Source organism: Halyomorpha halys, unplaced genomic scaffold (assembly GCF_000696795.3).
Source record: "Halyomorpha halys isolate HHAL.00 unplaced genomic scaffold, Hhal_1.1 Scaffold865.1, whole genome shotgun sequence".
Classification (NCBI taxonomy): Eukaryota; Metazoa; Arthropoda; class Insecta; order Hemiptera; family Pentatomidae; genus Halyomorpha; species Halyomorpha halys.
This window is the reverse complement of record NW_027110332.1, coordinates 562,994-582,356: the sequence shown is the minus strand read 5'-3', so window position 1 is coordinate 582,356 and position 19,363 is coordinate 562,994. Positions and strand designations below refer to the sequence as shown.

At 28.5% G+C, this 19,363-nt stretch overlaps 2 protein-coding genes across 2 annotated transcripts in view; one reads left to right on the top strand and one right to left on the bottom strand.

Moving 5' to 3' along the window:
• The first annotated feature begins 31 nt into the window (after nt 1-31).
• Nucleotides 32-463, top strand: LOC106686721 (uncharacterized). Its single transcript, XM_014430176.1, has one exon. The coding sequence runs from the start codon at nt 32-34 to the stop codon at nt 461-463; it is 432 nt and encodes a 143-aa protein (XP_014285662.1).
• A 12,360-nt stretch (nt 464-12,823) lies between these two features.
• Nucleotides 12,824-19,363, bottom strand: part of LOC106686737 (Golgi resident protein GCP60) — a 9,053-nt gene continuing 2,513 nt past the window's right edge. The window contains exons 5-8 of the mRNA XM_014430210.3: nt 17,984-18,194; nt 15,975-16,102; nt 15,158-15,350; nt 12,824-13,213 (exon numbers count right to left, since the gene is read on the bottom strand). Of these exons, the coding sequence (XP_014285696.1) occupies nt 12,975-13,213; nt 15,158-15,350; nt 15,975-16,102; nt 17,984-18,194 (771 nt within the window). The 3' untranslated portion in view covers nt 12,824-12,974. The remainder of the gene's footprint in view (nt 13,214-15,157; nt 15,351-15,974; nt 16,103-17,983; nt 18,195-19,363) is intronic.

Genomic DNA, 19,363 nt, shown 5'->3' with positions numbered 1-19,363 from the left:
AGAATGGTATGAAGAGCTCCAATGAAAAGGGATGCTTATAAATACCAACAAAAGTAAGATCCTACAGTTTAGAAGAAAGAAGGAAGATATCCACATATGCTGTAATGGAGAAGGATTAAAAGTGGTGACAGACTTCACATACCTGGGTACAGTAATAGACGGATCTTGGAAGGTAGATGCAGATATATCTAACAGGATTAACAAGGCAAATGTAGTTTACTACCAGATATGTAACACTGTGCTAGGGGAGAAACAAGTAGGCAAAGATGTCAAGCTACACATCTTCAAGACAGTATATCTATCCCTACTTTTGCATGGAACAGAGAGTTGGATATTAACAGATCAACCAGAGTTGGATATTAACAAAATCACCGCTGCCGAAATGAAATTTATGGGAAGGAGGATTGGAAAAAAAGGAGGGATTGAGTTCACAATGAAAGGATTCATCAGGAACTGCAGATAGCCCCACTGAAAGAGCTCCTGAAAACTTGTCAGCTAAAGTGGTTTGGCCATGTTATCAGGATGAATGGCCACTGAGATCCTCTAAAGACCATGGAATATGTCATATATCAACCACATTGAGCGACTCTGTAGGGTGAGGGGGAAGGACCTCAGACAGGTGAGGAATCTAGCTAGAAATAGGGAAGAATGGAATTTCAGGCTGAATGCTCCTCTACGCCAAGAGGCACTAAAAAGGGAAGCTAAAGAAGAAGAGATCTTTACCAGCTCTTTGTACCCATTCACCTCTTTGTATCTTGGGCGATGGCTTTCCAGTTTAACATGTAGTGTTCAGCCACATCTAAGTTCTGGCCAATTTCTTGGTTTGGTTCCTATCACTGAGCCATTCAAAGTGTTGAAGAAAAGAATTATTGAGTGACTTCTTGCCACATATTCAACTTACAATCATATACTTTTTTTTCTTTGGTTTACTTGTAACCCTGTACTTGTAATCTTCTACCACAAATATCAGTGAAAAGCCCTGGAAAAAGAACTCAACTATTAAATTAGTTAGTTATTGTATCATCTATAAATGATTGTCAGTTATTGTGAGTATGAGTGTCACTATGTCATTGTGTGTTTTTTTGTAATCAAAAAATCTGTAGCCTCTTCAGAGCAAGGCAAAAAAAAATCCAAATCCAAATCGTTATTCCCTATAAATAATAAAAAAAAATTGAATTTGTAAGGAATGTGATTTGATTGTTAGGAGTGAACAATTCTAGTTGAATAGATTATTATAGTGGCACTACATGAAAAAAAAATTGATAAATTAATTCCTCAGAAAAGCTGAGCTCAAAATAACCCATAATTTTTTTATGACTCATATGTCATTTTCAGCCCTACAATAATGGATTCAAAGGAAAATAGTAATTAATGCATATTTTTCATGATGTTTAATCTTTTCATTAATAAGTTTTACAAATATTGTAATAACAGAGACATAATTTAATTACTTAAATTATAATACACCAAGAACTAAAAATCTTTTTTGAGTTGGATAATTTTGATTTAATATTATATGTGTATATTTATTAAGTATATGTATATATGTGTGGTGTGGCTTTAAAAATATGGAATAATCATTCTGCAGATATACATTGAGTTAGCCAGAGTAAAATGTATTGCCTGACACCCTCTCTATCTGAGATAAATTATTCACCAAAACTTATATCTAACTTTAACTTTAACTAACCAAAACTTTTATGATGACCCAGCATATGAAAAACGAGGCACAAAAATTATGGTATTAAACCAATAATTCTTTGTGAATAAGAACCAAAGATGACAATCTAAATAGTGGATTCTTAATGAGAGCAAAGCTCTTTCCTATACTATACAGTCTATAAAGAAATTTTTGGCCAACCATGAGATTTCTGTGTTAGGAAATCCAACATGTTCAGCTTTTCTTGGCCCATGGTCTATTTCTGTTCCCACAGTTTACTAATACCAGTTTATGAAATGGTAAGCAGTTCTAGCTCTGTTAACTAGACCCTTGTAGCTGGAGTCCTTCTTTTCCTCTTAATTAGTGTATGTCTCTTCATACATTTACCTTATATCTCAGACTTTCGACAAAATTTTTCTACACAAACTCAGTTTGTGAACTTTTTCTTTCCCCTGACAGGTGCCGTACTTCTCTTCTTTGTTGGCCTCTGTTCTATCCCTCTGTTTAGACCAGGAGACCCAACCTTTTTATAATACTTGCTACAATCAAGAGTTCCTTACATTCAAGCTTGTCACAACTCTACCCCCCCCCCTCCTCCACATATCCTGTCACACACAATATACACAATAATTATTTCTATAAGATATATTACAGAACAGATATAAGAGAGAGATTACAGTACATGAAATGTACAATTTTACTCATTCATGCTACACTACAGGTACCAATTACTATTTTTTTGCCATGTTTTATAAGCTATATCCATAATGTTTTAACCAAATATTTAAAAACATTATCTGGTTAATTCATTCATAAGTGATTATTTTATTTTATTCTTTCTTTCTTTTTTTTTTTTTTTTAAAGCCACACCGCATGTATCAAACATCCATAATGAAAGGAGCTCAACTCCAATTGACATCATAAGTCTTTTTAATTGGATCTCTGTAGGCTTCAAATAGCTACCTTCAAATATTATGTAGAATAGACATAAAAGTGATCTAACAGTAGCCTTTTATGAAATGGGGAATAAAAAAAATAATCTGTGTTGATCTTTCATTTTGTGCAACTAAGATTAGTTGTAACTAAAATATACTACTTGTGTTGTGCTCCTTTCACTTTGAATGTATAATTTTTACAATTAAAATTTTTAATAAAAATGTAAAATACAGAGTAGAAGAAAGGCATATTAAAACTAATTAAATAAATTGGCATTGCACTTCAAAAATCAAATTAAAGGCATAGACATAACGTAAACAAACATTTTTTAAAAAATTACAACAAAGTTAAATGAACTTGCTTTCTGGGATGGACCTCTAAAACATATTTAGCTAGTGAACCAGTTAAACTGTTGGTTTAAAAAAAAAAAAATCTTTTAATAATGAAAAATAGATATCACAATACCTCATTATTTTAAAGATGCTATTTTTTCTTTATAATGGGTAAGTGATATCTATATTTCTTCTTCTTCCACCTCTGTATCTAAGTCTTTCATTTCTAATATTCTTGAACCTTATATAATATTTTTGAATTCTGAGAGAATTCATCTTAACTTCTACATTTACTTAATTCTAAATGCCTATTAAAAGCTTTTTATTTAGAAAGATAATTATCAAAGACATAAAAAATGGGATATCAGTGAAGGGAATCCCTCCAAAAAAAGTGAGGTTGCAAAAATGGCATTAAAGTAATAAATAGCTACCTTACCTTCACTAAAATATATCTTTTAAATAAATAATGCTGGTTATTTTTCATGTATAAAAACTGATTATATTTCATTATAGATTCATTTGATATTTTCTAAAATTCTAGCTCAAAAGCATCTTAATATATTTGCCGTCCAAATATGGAGTGTTTGATGATTAGAATGGAAATCGGTAAGCATTATGGCATAATATATGTTTGTTCTTAATAGAAATTATAAACATCTTGAAACAATGTAAAATTAAAAAAAAAAAAATTGTAACTTATACATTGGCATGAAGGGAGAGATTCACTTCCTAGTTTTTCACTCCTCAGTTTCTCTTAATAAATGGGGTTACTATCATTATTAAATTTATTTTGAAAAGAGGAAACATAAATTTACAACAAATAAAGCTGAGATGTATATTCTTTCTTCAAAAATAAATTTTTATTGATCTCATGTATGTGGCTGTTATGGGTAAACATTTTACCACAACACTAACTATTTTACTCAAAAGTCACACATCATTTGTTTTTAGATTTTGATTCATTAATTTTGTTAATTTAAAGATAAATCAAAACTTTTTGCCCTGAATGAAGCAGGTTTTATTTTTCTTAAGTATTATCTGGGTTATCTCACTCACATGAATAATGAAAATGCACAACTTTTGAAAATATATTTATTTACTAATTACCTTTTATCAGTTTTTCTCCTCATCTAGAATTAAAAAACATATTTAACAGTGTTTTTAAAGTTTTATTAATTTTATTACATAAATTTTTTTTTATTAATAAAATTTATGTTGATTCATGTTGGTACGAAATATTAATATTTTATATACCATTCATAAGTTGAGTCATTATTTTTCTTAAATTTTTGTTTGCTTCCTACAAAATAAATTGTCTTTGATTTTTAAGTAAATTTTATAGGTTAAATACTTTCTATCAGTTATTTTTTATGCTATATAAAAATTTATTTTATTTAATTTACTATCCCCTGTCTGTCTCGAGCAATTGTTTTTCTATTCGCTGTTCTGTGATATTATTATTTAATCTGTCCTCTCGTCTGAATCCAGATTGACTAGATAATCTCAGCTGTTAATAATTTATTAAATAAACCCAAACTTATTTCTTTAGTTTTGGGTTTTAGTATCTCTGAGATTTATATATAGATGTATGTATAGGAGGGAAAATAAAGCTTATAAGCTTATATTCCAATAGGAAAACTGTGTTATCGTGATATTGTAACTACTCTCAGGACTCTGTTTCCATATACACTGATTTGATCAGTCAAGAGTATTTTTTTTTATTTATATTTAAATAATTTGTTTTATATGAAAGCCAATTTGTTTTTCTTCATTTATCAAAGTCTTAGGCATTTTTGTTGATTTCCAAGAACTGCTATATCATCTGCATCCATGTTTCATCCTAACATCCACCTTTCTCTTTTACTGTGACTTTATTCTTATTACATTTTCAAGGTGTTAGTTCAACTCCACTGAAGATAGACTACATCTGTATCTGAAGCCTCTTCTGACTTCAGATACTTGTGTTCGATCATTACTAAGTATTTAAGATCATTTATATACGACTCAAGTCCATCTTACCTGAGATACCCTGATTAGTTCAGATAGTATTTGTATTCTAAATTGTAAATCAGCCAAATAAAATATCTTGATCTGTTCTCTGCTCTTTTAGAAGATTAGGTCATGCTATTAGGAATGTTCATACCAGATGTCTCAGCGGAATTGGTTTATCATTATTGCACCCATAATTATTATTGTTATTAATGTCATTTTTGCTCTGGACTAATCCAGTAATTATATTTTATGTAAATACATGTTATCCAGAGGAAAAAGTTGATAAGTATTTAATATGTCCGTTTCTACCTTTAAAAAAAATAAAATTTCTTTCTGGATATCAATTAATAGAAAGTTTGCAATTTATTCAATCAATAAATCATTTTTACCGAATTATTTAATTAATTCAAATTTTTAATTTATTTTTTATGAAGCCTTTTTTATAATTTGATAAATACATTTTATGATCTTCCATTTATAATTGCAAATGGAGTTAAACAGTAATATGAAAATAATAATTTTGTATTTTTTTTTTTTCAATCTTTAAAAGTAATAGTACTATTTTAATTTTTAAAAAAAACTTAATATTTTTAAAAAAATCCGTAAATCTCAAAAATAAGGGTATTTTGAAGTCAAAATTATAAGAGAGATCTTGTAAAGATATAATTTACAAGAGGTAATAGTTACGTGATTGATTTATAGTTAAAATTTTCTAAGGGATTTAAACAAAGAATTTTATTTATAATTAATAAAGTATAAAAAAATTATATATTTAACTATTCATAACTAATATTGGCAACTATGTTTCTGAGAGTGAAAAATTTTAAAGAGAATCAAGACAGTGATCTATATGTAAGCTAATTTGGCTGGCAGTGCTCATTCTTCCCGTCTATCATCTGATCTCGAGCTAGAACTATATTTGTATAATGCCTTAGCTAGTTAAATTCTCTAACTTTGAGAATAGAGGGGCCACTTAGAGATTTTTTGTCATGCACAAATTAAATTTTGTTGTAGCAAAGATAGTAAAATTCCTTTTGCCTCAACTTTCTGGGCGTTATTCATTGAACACTTCTATTTTATTCTAATTACCAGAGAAACAAGTTTGATACATTCTTCAAAAAAGTTAAACTTGATTATATTTCATAGTTTTTCAACTACAGAGAAATGCTTTATTCATTGGAGATGCCCAAATACATCGGGTTGCTACATTACATAGCATACTAATCAATCTATGATCGGACATATATAAATTACATATTTTTATATGATATAATACAATAGAAAGAAAACACTTTTTTTTTTCCTAAAGCTTTCTTTTACAATTAATACCAGTCTACACACTAAATACAAGTTTTCCAATTTATTCCTTTTTTCTTTCCCTTCCATTTCACAATATTTATTTCATTTGATTGACAAATTCACTCTCTCGAATTCCCCTATATAACATATATTAAAATATGAAAATATAAAAAAAAGTTATTCAGACCTCCTTTTCATCATAATTTTAAATTTTAATACATTAAAGGTGACACAATTGGCTAAGATGATGGAAAAATATCAAATACTTGCATCTTTGGTAATTGAAATAAGCATACCAAGTATTTTACGATACTGTTTAATTTTTTAAAGTCTATAGTTGAATTAATATTATAATGAATATTATATAGTTCTTAAGAAGCTTTATGGTGAAGCAAAATGTCTACCATTTATATTGTACAAAAAATACCTGATAAATAAAAATAACATGACATGCTTCATAGGTGTGTATTTATTATTATTAGCTATAAGAAATTATGGCATTAAAAAATAAGGTATATTATAAGTAAAACTATATTAAAATGTTACCTTATTTGTAACTAAAAGAATAAGAACTTATTGGTATTGTTTTTAGCTCTTAACTGTTTTAAATTTTAAAAAGTCATGAATAAATGCGATACAATTACTATTAATACTCATAAATAAATAATACTGAATACATATATATATTTCTAAACTTGAAAAATTGTAAATACAATATGTTCGCAAGTATTCATGAATAAATGAAGGAAGAATTAAATTATTTTATGAACAATTATTTCTAAATCATTTTAACATCTATCTTTTGTTTGAGATGTAAACTTGAAGTTATTTTTTGATGTTCAACCTACAATGATTGTGATTATTAAAGTAATAGAAAAAATTGCTTGTGTTTCAGTAATTTTTTCAAAAACCTAACAATCATTACACTGCAACTAATTCAATTTTTCAAGGTGAAGTATTGAGATTTTAGCCCTGGAGTTGTCAAGTAGGCTGACAAGTCTTACCCATTTAATATTTTTGGAAGTTAATTTCCTTCTCATTTTCTTTAGCATTATCTCCCTGCAGGTATATTTCAAGGAGACTTTCTTATTGTAAGATATGATCTTTTATTTCCCTTTTGTTTTTTACTAAGGAAGGTATTCTTCTTAAACTGATTTGGATCACTACTGTTATCTATGCAACCTTTTAAGTTATTTTACCAGTAAGTGATTTTTATTTTTTTATTAAAATAACTTTGAATTATTAGAGTAGCATAAATTGCCAATGTCCTCCATGTGTGGTGTCTTCATAATAATTAAATCCTACAAGAAAAAAACAATTATTAAATGAAACAATGTTTATTTATTGCCAATTTCTACATTCCAGGTTGCAACTATACATAACCTAAAAGTAGATAAACTGCTGTCACTATGATTGACAATGAGATAAACCTCAAAGAAATGGATTGAAAAATTTGTAAAGATTATATTATAACCTTAATTTCTAAACCTCCTAATTTTGATCTAAAGAAAAGTGGATATTGAAGTTTGATGAATTTATTTTCTGTTAGTTGTTTAATGAACCAAACCACATTTTCTATTCTCAAAACTATCATTAGATAACAAACACATTAAATTCAAGATGTATTCAGAACTTTAAATAAGATAAAAAATGTACTTAGGTTTTGGAATTCAGGTTGTGATATGTAATGGTCATTTGAAAAGTGTATACCAAAATTGTTTTTTGAAGTATTTTTCTCTAGCAAAAAATTTATAACTATTTTATCATTTAAAAGTGTGTTTGCTTTTATAATTTTTTATTGGTGATTTTTTTTAATTAAGAATATCTTATTAGCTTTTACATATATTTATCTAATTTTTTTATAACTCATTTGTTACCTTTCCTGACAATAAAATAAAGAAACAACTTAGGTAAATAAATTAATCATAATACACTAAAAACAAACAAAAATCTATCAGTGACACTATTCCACCCAGCAACTGTTCATGTAAGGACATAACTTCTAGATTAAAAAATAGAAAATTTTTAAAACAGTACTTGGATACGTGGTAACAATCATAATTCCTCTTCAGCTAATTAATATCATTGCTCAAGTGAGGAACCCAGAACTAACTATGAATATAACAAAACTATCTTATGAATGGCAATAATGGACAAGGCTTCACTAAATAAATTAAGACCTGCCAGAATGAGGAGAAAAATGTGGTTATTCCACATAAAAGGTAGAACTAGATAGATAATGAAATGGGCAAGTTCAGGAGGTGTAAACCTCGTGCATTGTCTCATGCATCGGTTTGAACCTTATATTTTTGAAGCTAATAATTTTTTTTGTTAATCTACATCTGAAAACAAATCAAATGGAATATGATTACTCCCATATGCCAAAATAATAGCTCAGTATTAAAATAATTTAGCCCAACTGACCTAGTAAAGTAGGATACAATATTTTTTTTATGGAGAAATAAAGTTGATTATCATTTTTCACACCTCAAAAACAAACTTTAATAGAAATTGAAAAATAATTTTTTTTTTACTCAAAATGTTTGCTTTATTGGGGCCTTCAATTTTGTTTAAAAAATCACAAAAAATGTAATACCTTAAAGATGATGACACTAATCTGGATGAAACTTAGAAACAGTTAAGGACCGTCTAGATCGTACACAATGGTACAATCTGCGTCTTGTTAAACAAATTATTACCAGAGATATAAAATAGAATGATTGAGATTCTAAAACATTAAATTCCTTGATTTGAAACTGTTTTTCTTTCTATACAAAAGCGATGAACCTAAAAGATATTCATATGGATTGGAAGTGCGGAAATTTAGCTAGTTAGATTTGGATAAGATTGTAAAGAGTTATGAATTTATTTTATGAACAAGGGAAATCGGCTGAAAAAAAATATAACTTTTTATTTGTAAGAAAATTAGTATAAGAGTTTTAAAAGATGCTAAAAACGAAGAATCTGACTTTATTTTTCCTCAATAAATCTTTTTTGGTCTACTTTACTGTTAGCAACTTTTGGCTTTGCAATTCTTTATTCACTTAAGCTAATTTAGTACAATAAACAATCTTCTGTTCTTATTCAACTCGAAAAAACAAATTGATTGGCATATAATAATCATTAAATATATGTAGAGCAAAGGTGGTATACAATTATTTAAAAAAGTTCTAAAATTATATAAAATATTCTTTTTATCGACTCCTAGAGCACATTGGCATGAACCCTCGGACACATGTCTAATATTCTTTTTACCTAGAATCACAAAAGAAGTTTCCAAATAAGTATTGTAGATGTAAGGTTGCAAAATCCAGTATCTTATTCAGTAATTAAAAAAACATAATGAACAATTAAAAAAAAACTTATATGATTTTTTTCTGTAGTTATCAAACTACAGAACTATAGATAAATAAGTTTCATAACTTGAACTTCATTATTATGTAAGCTCTCATGGAGTGCAGTATCTCTTTTACTCAGATATAAAGGGTTTTAAATTTTTTTTTTCCAGTTTAAAATTAATTCATTTTATCCTCCAAACTAAACTACATAAGATAATTTCAACATCTGATGTCTAGAAAAAACAAAAACCCACCAATGAAATCTCAAAGTTTTGGTAGGCCGAGGGCATATATACTAAATTATTAAAATTAATTAATAAATAAATTAATTAATAAAGAAAAGTTGTATTTAACAGTTTACACAAGATATGATTTAAAAACAAATCATTTTCAACAAGAATCATGAAAGACAATAAGCCAAATTGAATATATCACAAGCAAATATTGAATACATTTTAAAATATTAGAACACTGTACAGAAAAATAATATATTTCTAAATATCAAATTATAAATATAAATACATAAACTATACATATTTGACATACATTTATTTACATAAACATCTTGCTTAACATTTTTAATGTGAATACAAAGTATTTTATTAAAAATACCTTCTAAATTAATTATAACACATTGAGTAAACTTAACATAAAACAAAACAAAGGCTCTGCTAAGAAAAAGTGCGAGTCCAACTAACTTTGTCAAGAAATAAATGAAGATAAAATAAATGAAAATAAAAAAAGATAAACCAAGATCAAATACAAAAAATTGAGCTTCAAAAAACACTACCTTGACCATCTTTCATCTCCAATTAAGATAAATTTATAATTTATTTTCATTTTTAACCAAATTATTTCAATTTTCTTATTTAATAACAAATTATATTTTTAAAGATTATTTTTTTTACAAAATAAAAAAATCATTCTAAAAAGTTTATTTTAACTTTTAAAGTTCCTTATTTTCATTTTTTATCTATATTAAATTTATTGTTTTGTTAATAATGACCCCGTAAATTTTCTTTAAATTCAATTAAGTAGTGTAATAATCTCTTATGAAAACATTACGTATAAATGTTTATTCATAGGTTTCCCAGATTCGATTCTCATCTTCAGAAATTATTTTATATATTAAAATTATTCATAAGAAAAAAGTAAGAAATTATATAGTAAAAAAATAATAATGAAATAAAAAAAATTATATATTTTCCTAACTCATCAAAATAAATAAAACTATAACAGTCACAAATTATCAGTTTCAATGTTTTTTGTAGTTTCACATTATTTATGGAAAAAAAAAAAAGATCTATACTACTTTGACTGCTTATATCTCCAGTCCTGGAACATTGTGTACAAAAACCCTTCGCATTATTGATGATTCTGAATAAAAAGTTAGTAAAAACAAGAGATACTTAAAATAATCAGAGAAATAACGAAAGATTGACATTCTTATAAAGAATATTTTTGGACTCACAGGAGTCTGAAATGAGTAAACTGAAAATTCTATGTGCAATAACTATCCCTAGAATGGTAGCTGAGAAGTAATACAACTAAAATAATTTGAACACAATATTTACAAACCCTGATAACTTCCTAGTACAGAAAAATATTTTAGTTAAACTATTAATATTATAAATATTAAAGTTCAACAATTATGTTCCAGAGAAGAGAAATTTTAATGGTTCAAACAATCAATCCAACTCAATTCAAACAAACAATCCAACTCAGTAGGTTTATTTTCTATATTTGTTTTAATAGTTTTCAAAGAAAGAAAAACATTTCTGCCCATAAATTTACAAGAAGGTAACTAAAAACATCTTGATTGTTTACAAAAAAAAAATTATGACGCATTTATAGACTTTTAAAGAATTAAAATGTATCAGATAAAAGCACAAAATAAATTTAACTACATCAATAATAAAGAAATATTAATTTATTTCAAAATTTGATGTCTTAGTTTTGATTAACTGGGAAAACAAGTTCAATAAAATTTGACAAATATCATTAAGAAGTATGATAACTCATTTTATTTAAATAAGAGAATGAATTTTAAAAACATTCCCTTTTTAAGTTGAAATAACATAACTATGTTAAATGATTGTTATATTTCGATAATAAATGACCACCTGTTTCTACTCATCCTAAATATTTGGTAGCTTTATCCAAAGCAAAGGTATTTTATGAATTTTTAATTTATTTTGTAAATATTTCAATTCAAAAAATTTAATACTGAAAAAATTACTCTTAAAATTTCAATACAAATGGATTATTTTTTACATAATTCCGTCATTGCACAGATAAAAGTCTTAGTATCATACAGTACATAGAGGACAGTCAATAGTAATCATGTGTTCCAGTAAACAAAGCCTTCAGTAAATAAACTCTCAAGATAGCACCAGCTGAGACCTCTCTACAACCACTGCTTTCTTTCAAATTAATCACACGTTTAAATTAAATTTACATTATTTAACTGTTTGCCATGTTGATATAACCTTTGGCCTTCTGTTTCAACACTTAATATATTTCTTGAGTATCAATCCAAATAATTAAAAAATGTAATTAATCAACTGATAGATGAATGAATCAAACAAAGACTGAATCCCATTAAAAATTCCATCCCACTGTGGAGGTGGGAACAATGATGAAAGTACACCAAACAAAAACAAAAAAAGGAACGAGCATATAGAACTTGAAATTAACAGTTGCAACATAATTCTCGATAAGTTGCTCCCAAAATGAATAAATGTACAAAAGGATAAATACTCTTATTCAATTCCAAAAAAATTTCTATAGGAGGAATCATGGAGGGAATCAGTAAAGAATGTGAAAACCAAACAAAATTATTAATATCTAATAGTCTCGCTAAAGTGGTTTAACAATTGCATATGATTATACTACTACTGTACATTTAGGATTAAAAATCATATACACAACAACATATTTTATTTCCTTAGAGGTTTATTTTCATCTATAAATGCTATTTTATCTAATAAAGACCCACATCAATTTTGAAAGAAGTCTTAATTACCTGAGATTAATTTAAAAAAAAAAATCGAAATCTCTCATAAAATTAATGCCTAATAATCTCATTTGAATGACATTACAACTGACAGCAAACGTAAAGAGGAACAAAAATTCTGAAAAATTAACATAACGCAACACTGTATGCATTCTTGTGCAATGTGATTTTTATAATTTTTCTTTCCATTTAATCTTTATAATTTTATTTATACTTTAATTCATAATTAAATTATAATAACTGTGATGACATTGACAAGATAAAACTAAATATAAATAAATAATTAAAAAATAATAATGCTACTCTTAATATCCTTCTTACATCAATGGGTCCCGGGTGTCAGACTTAAAATTGACAACAAATATAACTATATTATATAAATATATAGGAAAGTTAACAAATTACCGAGTGTAATATACCCTATAATACAATGTTTTCGATCTCCACAATGAATAGGAATTGTCGAACTTCAGCAAATAAACACCAGTTCCAGGATAGGCATGCGACCCTGCAAACACTTTGTCTTGGCAATCCCGCCTGTAAACAGGAATGATGACAGACAGAGCAGGCCTGTTAAGGTCAATTCCGGATTCTCCTCTTTCCACGTCTGTACCTCTGCTGTACCTCGTCGCCAACTCAACTAAACCAATGAGTAAAGTTTTTTTATTGTATTTATACTTGGGTAATTAGAAGATACAATTTCTTCACAGTAATTTATCACATAAAAAATAAATAATAAAATCTAAATCTCAGAAGAATGAAATTCTGTAATAACGATTAAATACTTCTACCTGCTTTCATAAAAACACTCCTTCCCAAATATTATAAAAAGTAATTGGAATAAAATTAACAAAATATCTCTTTTACAAAACATAGCTAGTTTATACAAGTTTCAGAAACTTTTCTGAAATAAATATTAATACATATTTAAAACAATAATAGTTAACAGGATTGCTGATTGGTCAAAATTTGACAAAAATAACTAAAATAATAAAATAACTACATAATGGAAATATAAATACTGAAATGATTTATAACAATGTATTAGTTACATAGTCAAGAATTTTCGAATCCGTGATTTTGAGAGCCTTTTCAATGTATTTGTAACCAAATATAGCAATAATGGTCATAACAGCAGTAAATAATACAACTCATTTTGACGACCTATTAAACGACAAAAGATTGGTTTTAGCAAAGTGTCATAAGATTTCGTGAATTATGGAATTCATAGGAAAGCCATATTAACAACCCTAATTTTTTGAAGAATTATTGTTACTTTTACTTTAAATCCATTCTATAAAGGTGGAATTCATTTCTATCCAGAGAATTGATTACGATTTAGTTTTATCATTTCTTTCAAGAGACGAATCATGTCTACTAAAAAAAACATTTAAAACATTCTGTGTTGAGAAGTTCTACATTTGCTGCCTTCATGAAAATATTGAAACTAACAAGAGTTTTGCTAAAGAATTGAACAAAAGTGACTTTACCATGTCTTCAATTTGCTAAAATAGGGCCCTGATTCAAGATCTTGTAGAAAAGGAGGATTCTTTAAAAGTTAAGAAATCGATGAGCTATTGCTGAAATGATTTAATATAATCGATTTAATTTAATATAATAAAGCTGCAATATTCTTTTCTGATCCAATCCTGCTTGCTAAAGCAAACGATCTCTTGAAACCTATTCCTTGTAGTACCAGGCAATCTTCATGAGAGGAAATATCCATAGGTTAGATTCAAATATTTAGTTCTAGAGATACCATTGGTTTTAAGAACTTAGCAGTGAAGTTAAATAGAGAAAAGGAAGATCTAACAACTGGTAGTCCATGGTTTGGTATACAATTCAAGGAGGCTACCGCTACGGATTCAACAAAATTTTTGAACCTGATGAGACAGGTTTATTTTAGAAACTTACACCTGATTGCTACTCAATAATCAGGAAACTAATATCAGCAACCTTAATGTTAGTCTAATCACCCACCAGGCTTGCAACGATGTAACAGTTCCAACAACAGCAATTATTTTGAACATTTTGACATTCTGAGAAATCAGATTGAGGAACAATCACAAAAAAACAGATAAATTTGATATAACTGATAAACCTGACTATTTCCCATGGTATGCATCTCTAGAATTACCATGTATGTGTATTGTTTTACAAAAATTAAATTCTACATCATTATCCAACTGAAGAAATTTATTAGTATTTGGGAGAAATAACTGATTTAAAAAATTCCTAATTAAAATTTGCATAATGTATGTAGTAATTGATTTTAATAACAATCAGCTATAGTAATGACCAAATATAGACATAGACCAGACGGTCTCATACAGGTTGTTATCAACAATATCCAGTGTAATTAAAATACCAACACATAGAAAATGTTCGACCATTGAATGTAATAATAACAGACTGATGAGTACATACTATGAACAAGATAGTTTATTAAGAGAAGTAGTTTTTTTTTTAGTTTGACTAACTAAAAAAAAAAAAAAAGACCATGAGAACTTCAATCTCAGGTTGTGTTAATTACGCTTTCCTAACCTAAGCAAACAAGGAGAGAAAATAATCAACTTAAATTTACCATCATCATCTTCATCATCATCGTCATCATCATTGTTGTAATCATCTTCATCTTCACTCTCTGATACATGAACAGATACTTGATTGGTAGGAGATTTGGTCCACTCGAAATAAATACCAAAACCAATATCATAATGGTCTGTGGCAAATTCCCAAAATAAACATGTCCCTTCATCATTAGTCGGAACTCTGACCTATAAATAAATAATTTACTTAATATATAAATATTAATAATCAATAGTATAAGCAGTACAGTGTATTGTGTTTGTAAATGACAAGTCTCACAAAAAAGAATACAATTTTTTTTTTTATTATTAAAATTGTACAAAGCAATCTAAGTAATGGACAAAGAACAGACATTTGAAAATGTCATTCTTTACTTCAAACCAATGTTTTCAAGCATGAAATGTTCTATGGAAATATATTAATTTACAGGTATTATTACTAATTTAAAATTAATATCTTCTATGAAATATAATAAAGAAATAATGCATTTAAATTTCATACAAAAAAAAAGTATTATATTTATGACCCAAGATAATTGTATATTTGAAATTTTAAATTCTAAATATTGTACTTACAGTAACATGAATAAAAAAGGAAGTAGATTTAATTTTAGAAAAAAATAACTAATAATTAAATATTAAGCATAAAAGCATTTTGGTAAGTTAATATACCATTTCATAAAATTTCATAATCTAAGATTTTTTATTAATATCATAATAACTAAGCTAATTAGAATAAAGAAATTCTATAATTCTGAACTTGATAAATATTGACTTTATAGAAATGGAATTAATTTGATAATAACAACTTACAGTAACAGTTTCGCCATGACCAACACGGATAATGGAGTCTCCTCCTTCCTTTCTAATAGATTCCTTAAATTCTTTAACATCTTTTCGAGTCCACATTGAAGCTGTTGATATAACTGTTGGAATGTTCCCTACAGTCAGAAAATTCAAATGGAGAAATTTTATAAGAAAGGGAATATATAATAATAACATAATGATAATTATATCAACATAAACTGATATTTAACTTCAAAATATAAAAAATCAATTAAAAAAAATTTCCTCTGTTAATGGGATTTAATCGGAACAGCAACCTAAAGGCAAACAACTTAAGGGGCTTCTACATGTTGGCCAAGCCATGGCGAACTCAGACATATGCGAGCATGTGGATGGGTGGCTTGGCCTGGTTGGCCTAGGCTCGTTGCCGATCCGTCGAGAGTCGGTTTTTTGGACACAGATCAAAAGGGGTTTGTGAGAGCGCTCGTATAGCATCTCCACCATTGTTCTATGTCTAGCTGCAACTGAGAGCTGTTAGGAGGTTAAAGGTGTTTGTTGGTACTTTTTATAATAAGTTTTATATTTAATCTTATTTATTTATATTTAATTTCCTTTCATTTTCTTTTTTTGTAATAAAAATAATACAATCCAAGTGCAATGGCTGAAACCACTAGTACGTCCGCCATGCTTGCCTCTCTGAATAACACTGACATGTGGATGGCCCGCTCATTGTTTGCCGAGCATTTGTACGAGCCTCTGATCCGTGGCGAGTGGCCAATATGTGGATACACCTTTAAGGAACAGCATTGTGTACCGAGCATAGATGTGAGCATAGATCAGGAGGTGACATTTGAAGAGGAAAACCTTTCTCTCTTTACATAACTTAAGACAACTACCTACCTAATATTTTTAAAACTAAATCAAAATTCCTTTTTTTTCTTTCTTTTTTTTGATTGATTTGCTAATTGATTGTATGAACAATTGATTTCTTTTACTTTCAATCAATCGTAGTCACTAATCGTAAGTTGATTTTTGTTTCAATCAATTAAAAAATAGCTTAAACAATAATTTTTTTTTTTGTCATTTATTTATTGTTATCAAAATATCATAAGCAATTAATTTTAGTTTCAATAACATTTTGTTGGTAGCACTTCTTCTGGTGGCTTGTAGCATAATGACCAATACCCTGCAAAATCGGATATCATGGTATTACGAGAATATAATAGTAAGTAGGGTTCGGGAGAGGAAAAAGCACACTAGACCATCTTAGTCCTGAAACAGATACTCAAAACATGATGGAAAGTAGAACACAGAATGTGTACGCTTTATTTGTTGATTTTAAAGCATCTTATGATTCCGTAAACAGAAACTGTCATAGCTGGGAATCCCCGGGAAGTTGGTAAGACCGACAAAAACATGTACTAATGATCCTAAATGCAGAATGCTGATACAAGGAGCAGTACCTGAAGCCTTTCAAATCAGAACAGGTCAGAGGCAAAGAGATGGACTCTCGTCAATGCTCTTCAACCAAGCCGTAAAAAGTGATTGGAAGAATTTCACGTGAAAATGGTGGAGAGCACATCGGAATGAAACATAAAATTCTGGCATACACGGATAAAATTGCGGTTCTAGAAAGTAACCAAGATGAGATGGACTCGCAAAGACCAAAAATCCACCTTAACAACATGGTCTGCGTGGATAGCAAATCATTTCCAAAAGTACACAGTGTCAAATACCTCAACTCCACAAAAACATCAATAAATGATAGACCAGCGAATAACAACTGCGAAAAGTCTGAAGCTGAGGGTTTACAATGTCATAATAAAAGCTGTGAGACTTCTGTGTAATCTCCAATTTATGCAGTGATTCTATCTCTTTTTTTTCCCTTATGAATGCATACAGAAACAAAATACTATAGAGCTCTAAAAGTTAATAAGGCCCTGAGTAACTATCTATCACAGGCAGCTCAAATGTTACTTAAGCTTAAAAATCAGGGGAAAACATGATATAACAAATAAAGATAATAGATAACATACCATCATTGTCTGATTGATAATGCTGAGAATCTGGATAAGCAAGTAATGGTTGCTCATCCCCAATGTAAGTATCTTGGGTGTGAACTATAGTTCCATTAGATACAACCGGAGGGGTCTGCAACGCTGCATCTTCGACTTTTCTTTCAGCTGCCAACTGCTCCATGTATTGATTGTAATGTTCCTCTTGAAGTTGTTTTAAAAGTTTTTCTTGCTAAAAGGTTTTTTTATATTATTAAGGCAATTTCACACACACGATTGGCTGATGGATAATTTTTTCTAGGGATAATCTGTATTCTAACTTCAAATGCTATAACTTTGCTATTCTAATATTACAAATAAACAATATTAATTTATAACATTTTTTAGTCACATGCATATACCTGCCTTAAATGTTTAAAAAAGATAGGTTCATGGTATGGTCGCCCACATAGCGAGTTGGATTTTTATGAAAACCAACTGTTGACCAGACATGGATGCTTTAGAGCCTATCTGCACCGCTTTAAGATGGACAATACCACAGAATGCCCTGCGATTAAAGAAACAACAGTGCATGTGCTTTTTACTTTCATATGCTTCTCAGAAGAGAGAAGCAAATTGGAGAGATAATTGATAAAATTTTATGAAATAAAAAATTATCTGGTGCTTTTGCTTATATTGACAATATCATCATTTGTGGCAAAATAAAAGCTGAACATTACACCAACTTAGACAAATTTATTTCTGTTGTTGATAAATATGAACTTAAGAATAATAAATAAAGACAAATGTAAATTAAACCAAGCACCATTCCATTGCTGGATCACTTATACCACACACTACGATTGGACTGGATACCGACCACCTTAAACAACTATTGGACCTTCCATTGCCAGAAGACACAAACTTATTAAAATAAGCGTTGGGATTCTTTGCATACATTATGCCCCAATTTTCAACAATTTCACTTCAATAAAATCAGATGCTGTTACTGTGACCATATCACCAGAACTTCCCCTAATATTGGAAACTGATGCCTCTGATGTTGCCTTGACTCCCCACAATGAGTTAAGATGGACGCCTTGTTGCCAAAATATTGACTTCACATGAAAATCCTACTGAAGAAGAATTATCCAAGTTATGTGCTCAAGAACATCAATCTATTAAAAATAAAAAAGGATGCTTACTCCTACTTTAAAAGAATTACCTGAGTTACTTATTAAAAAGGGTAAAGCTTCTCAAAGTCAAGAGGATACACCAACATCTAATTTAGGAAATTCATGAGACGAACCGGAGACTGGGAGGCCTAGGATAGTTGTAAAGAAGCCATCTTATTTAAAAGACTTTGTTTCCTATTAAATTCCATTATACATTATAATAAAAGGAAGGGGGAAATGTGATTTT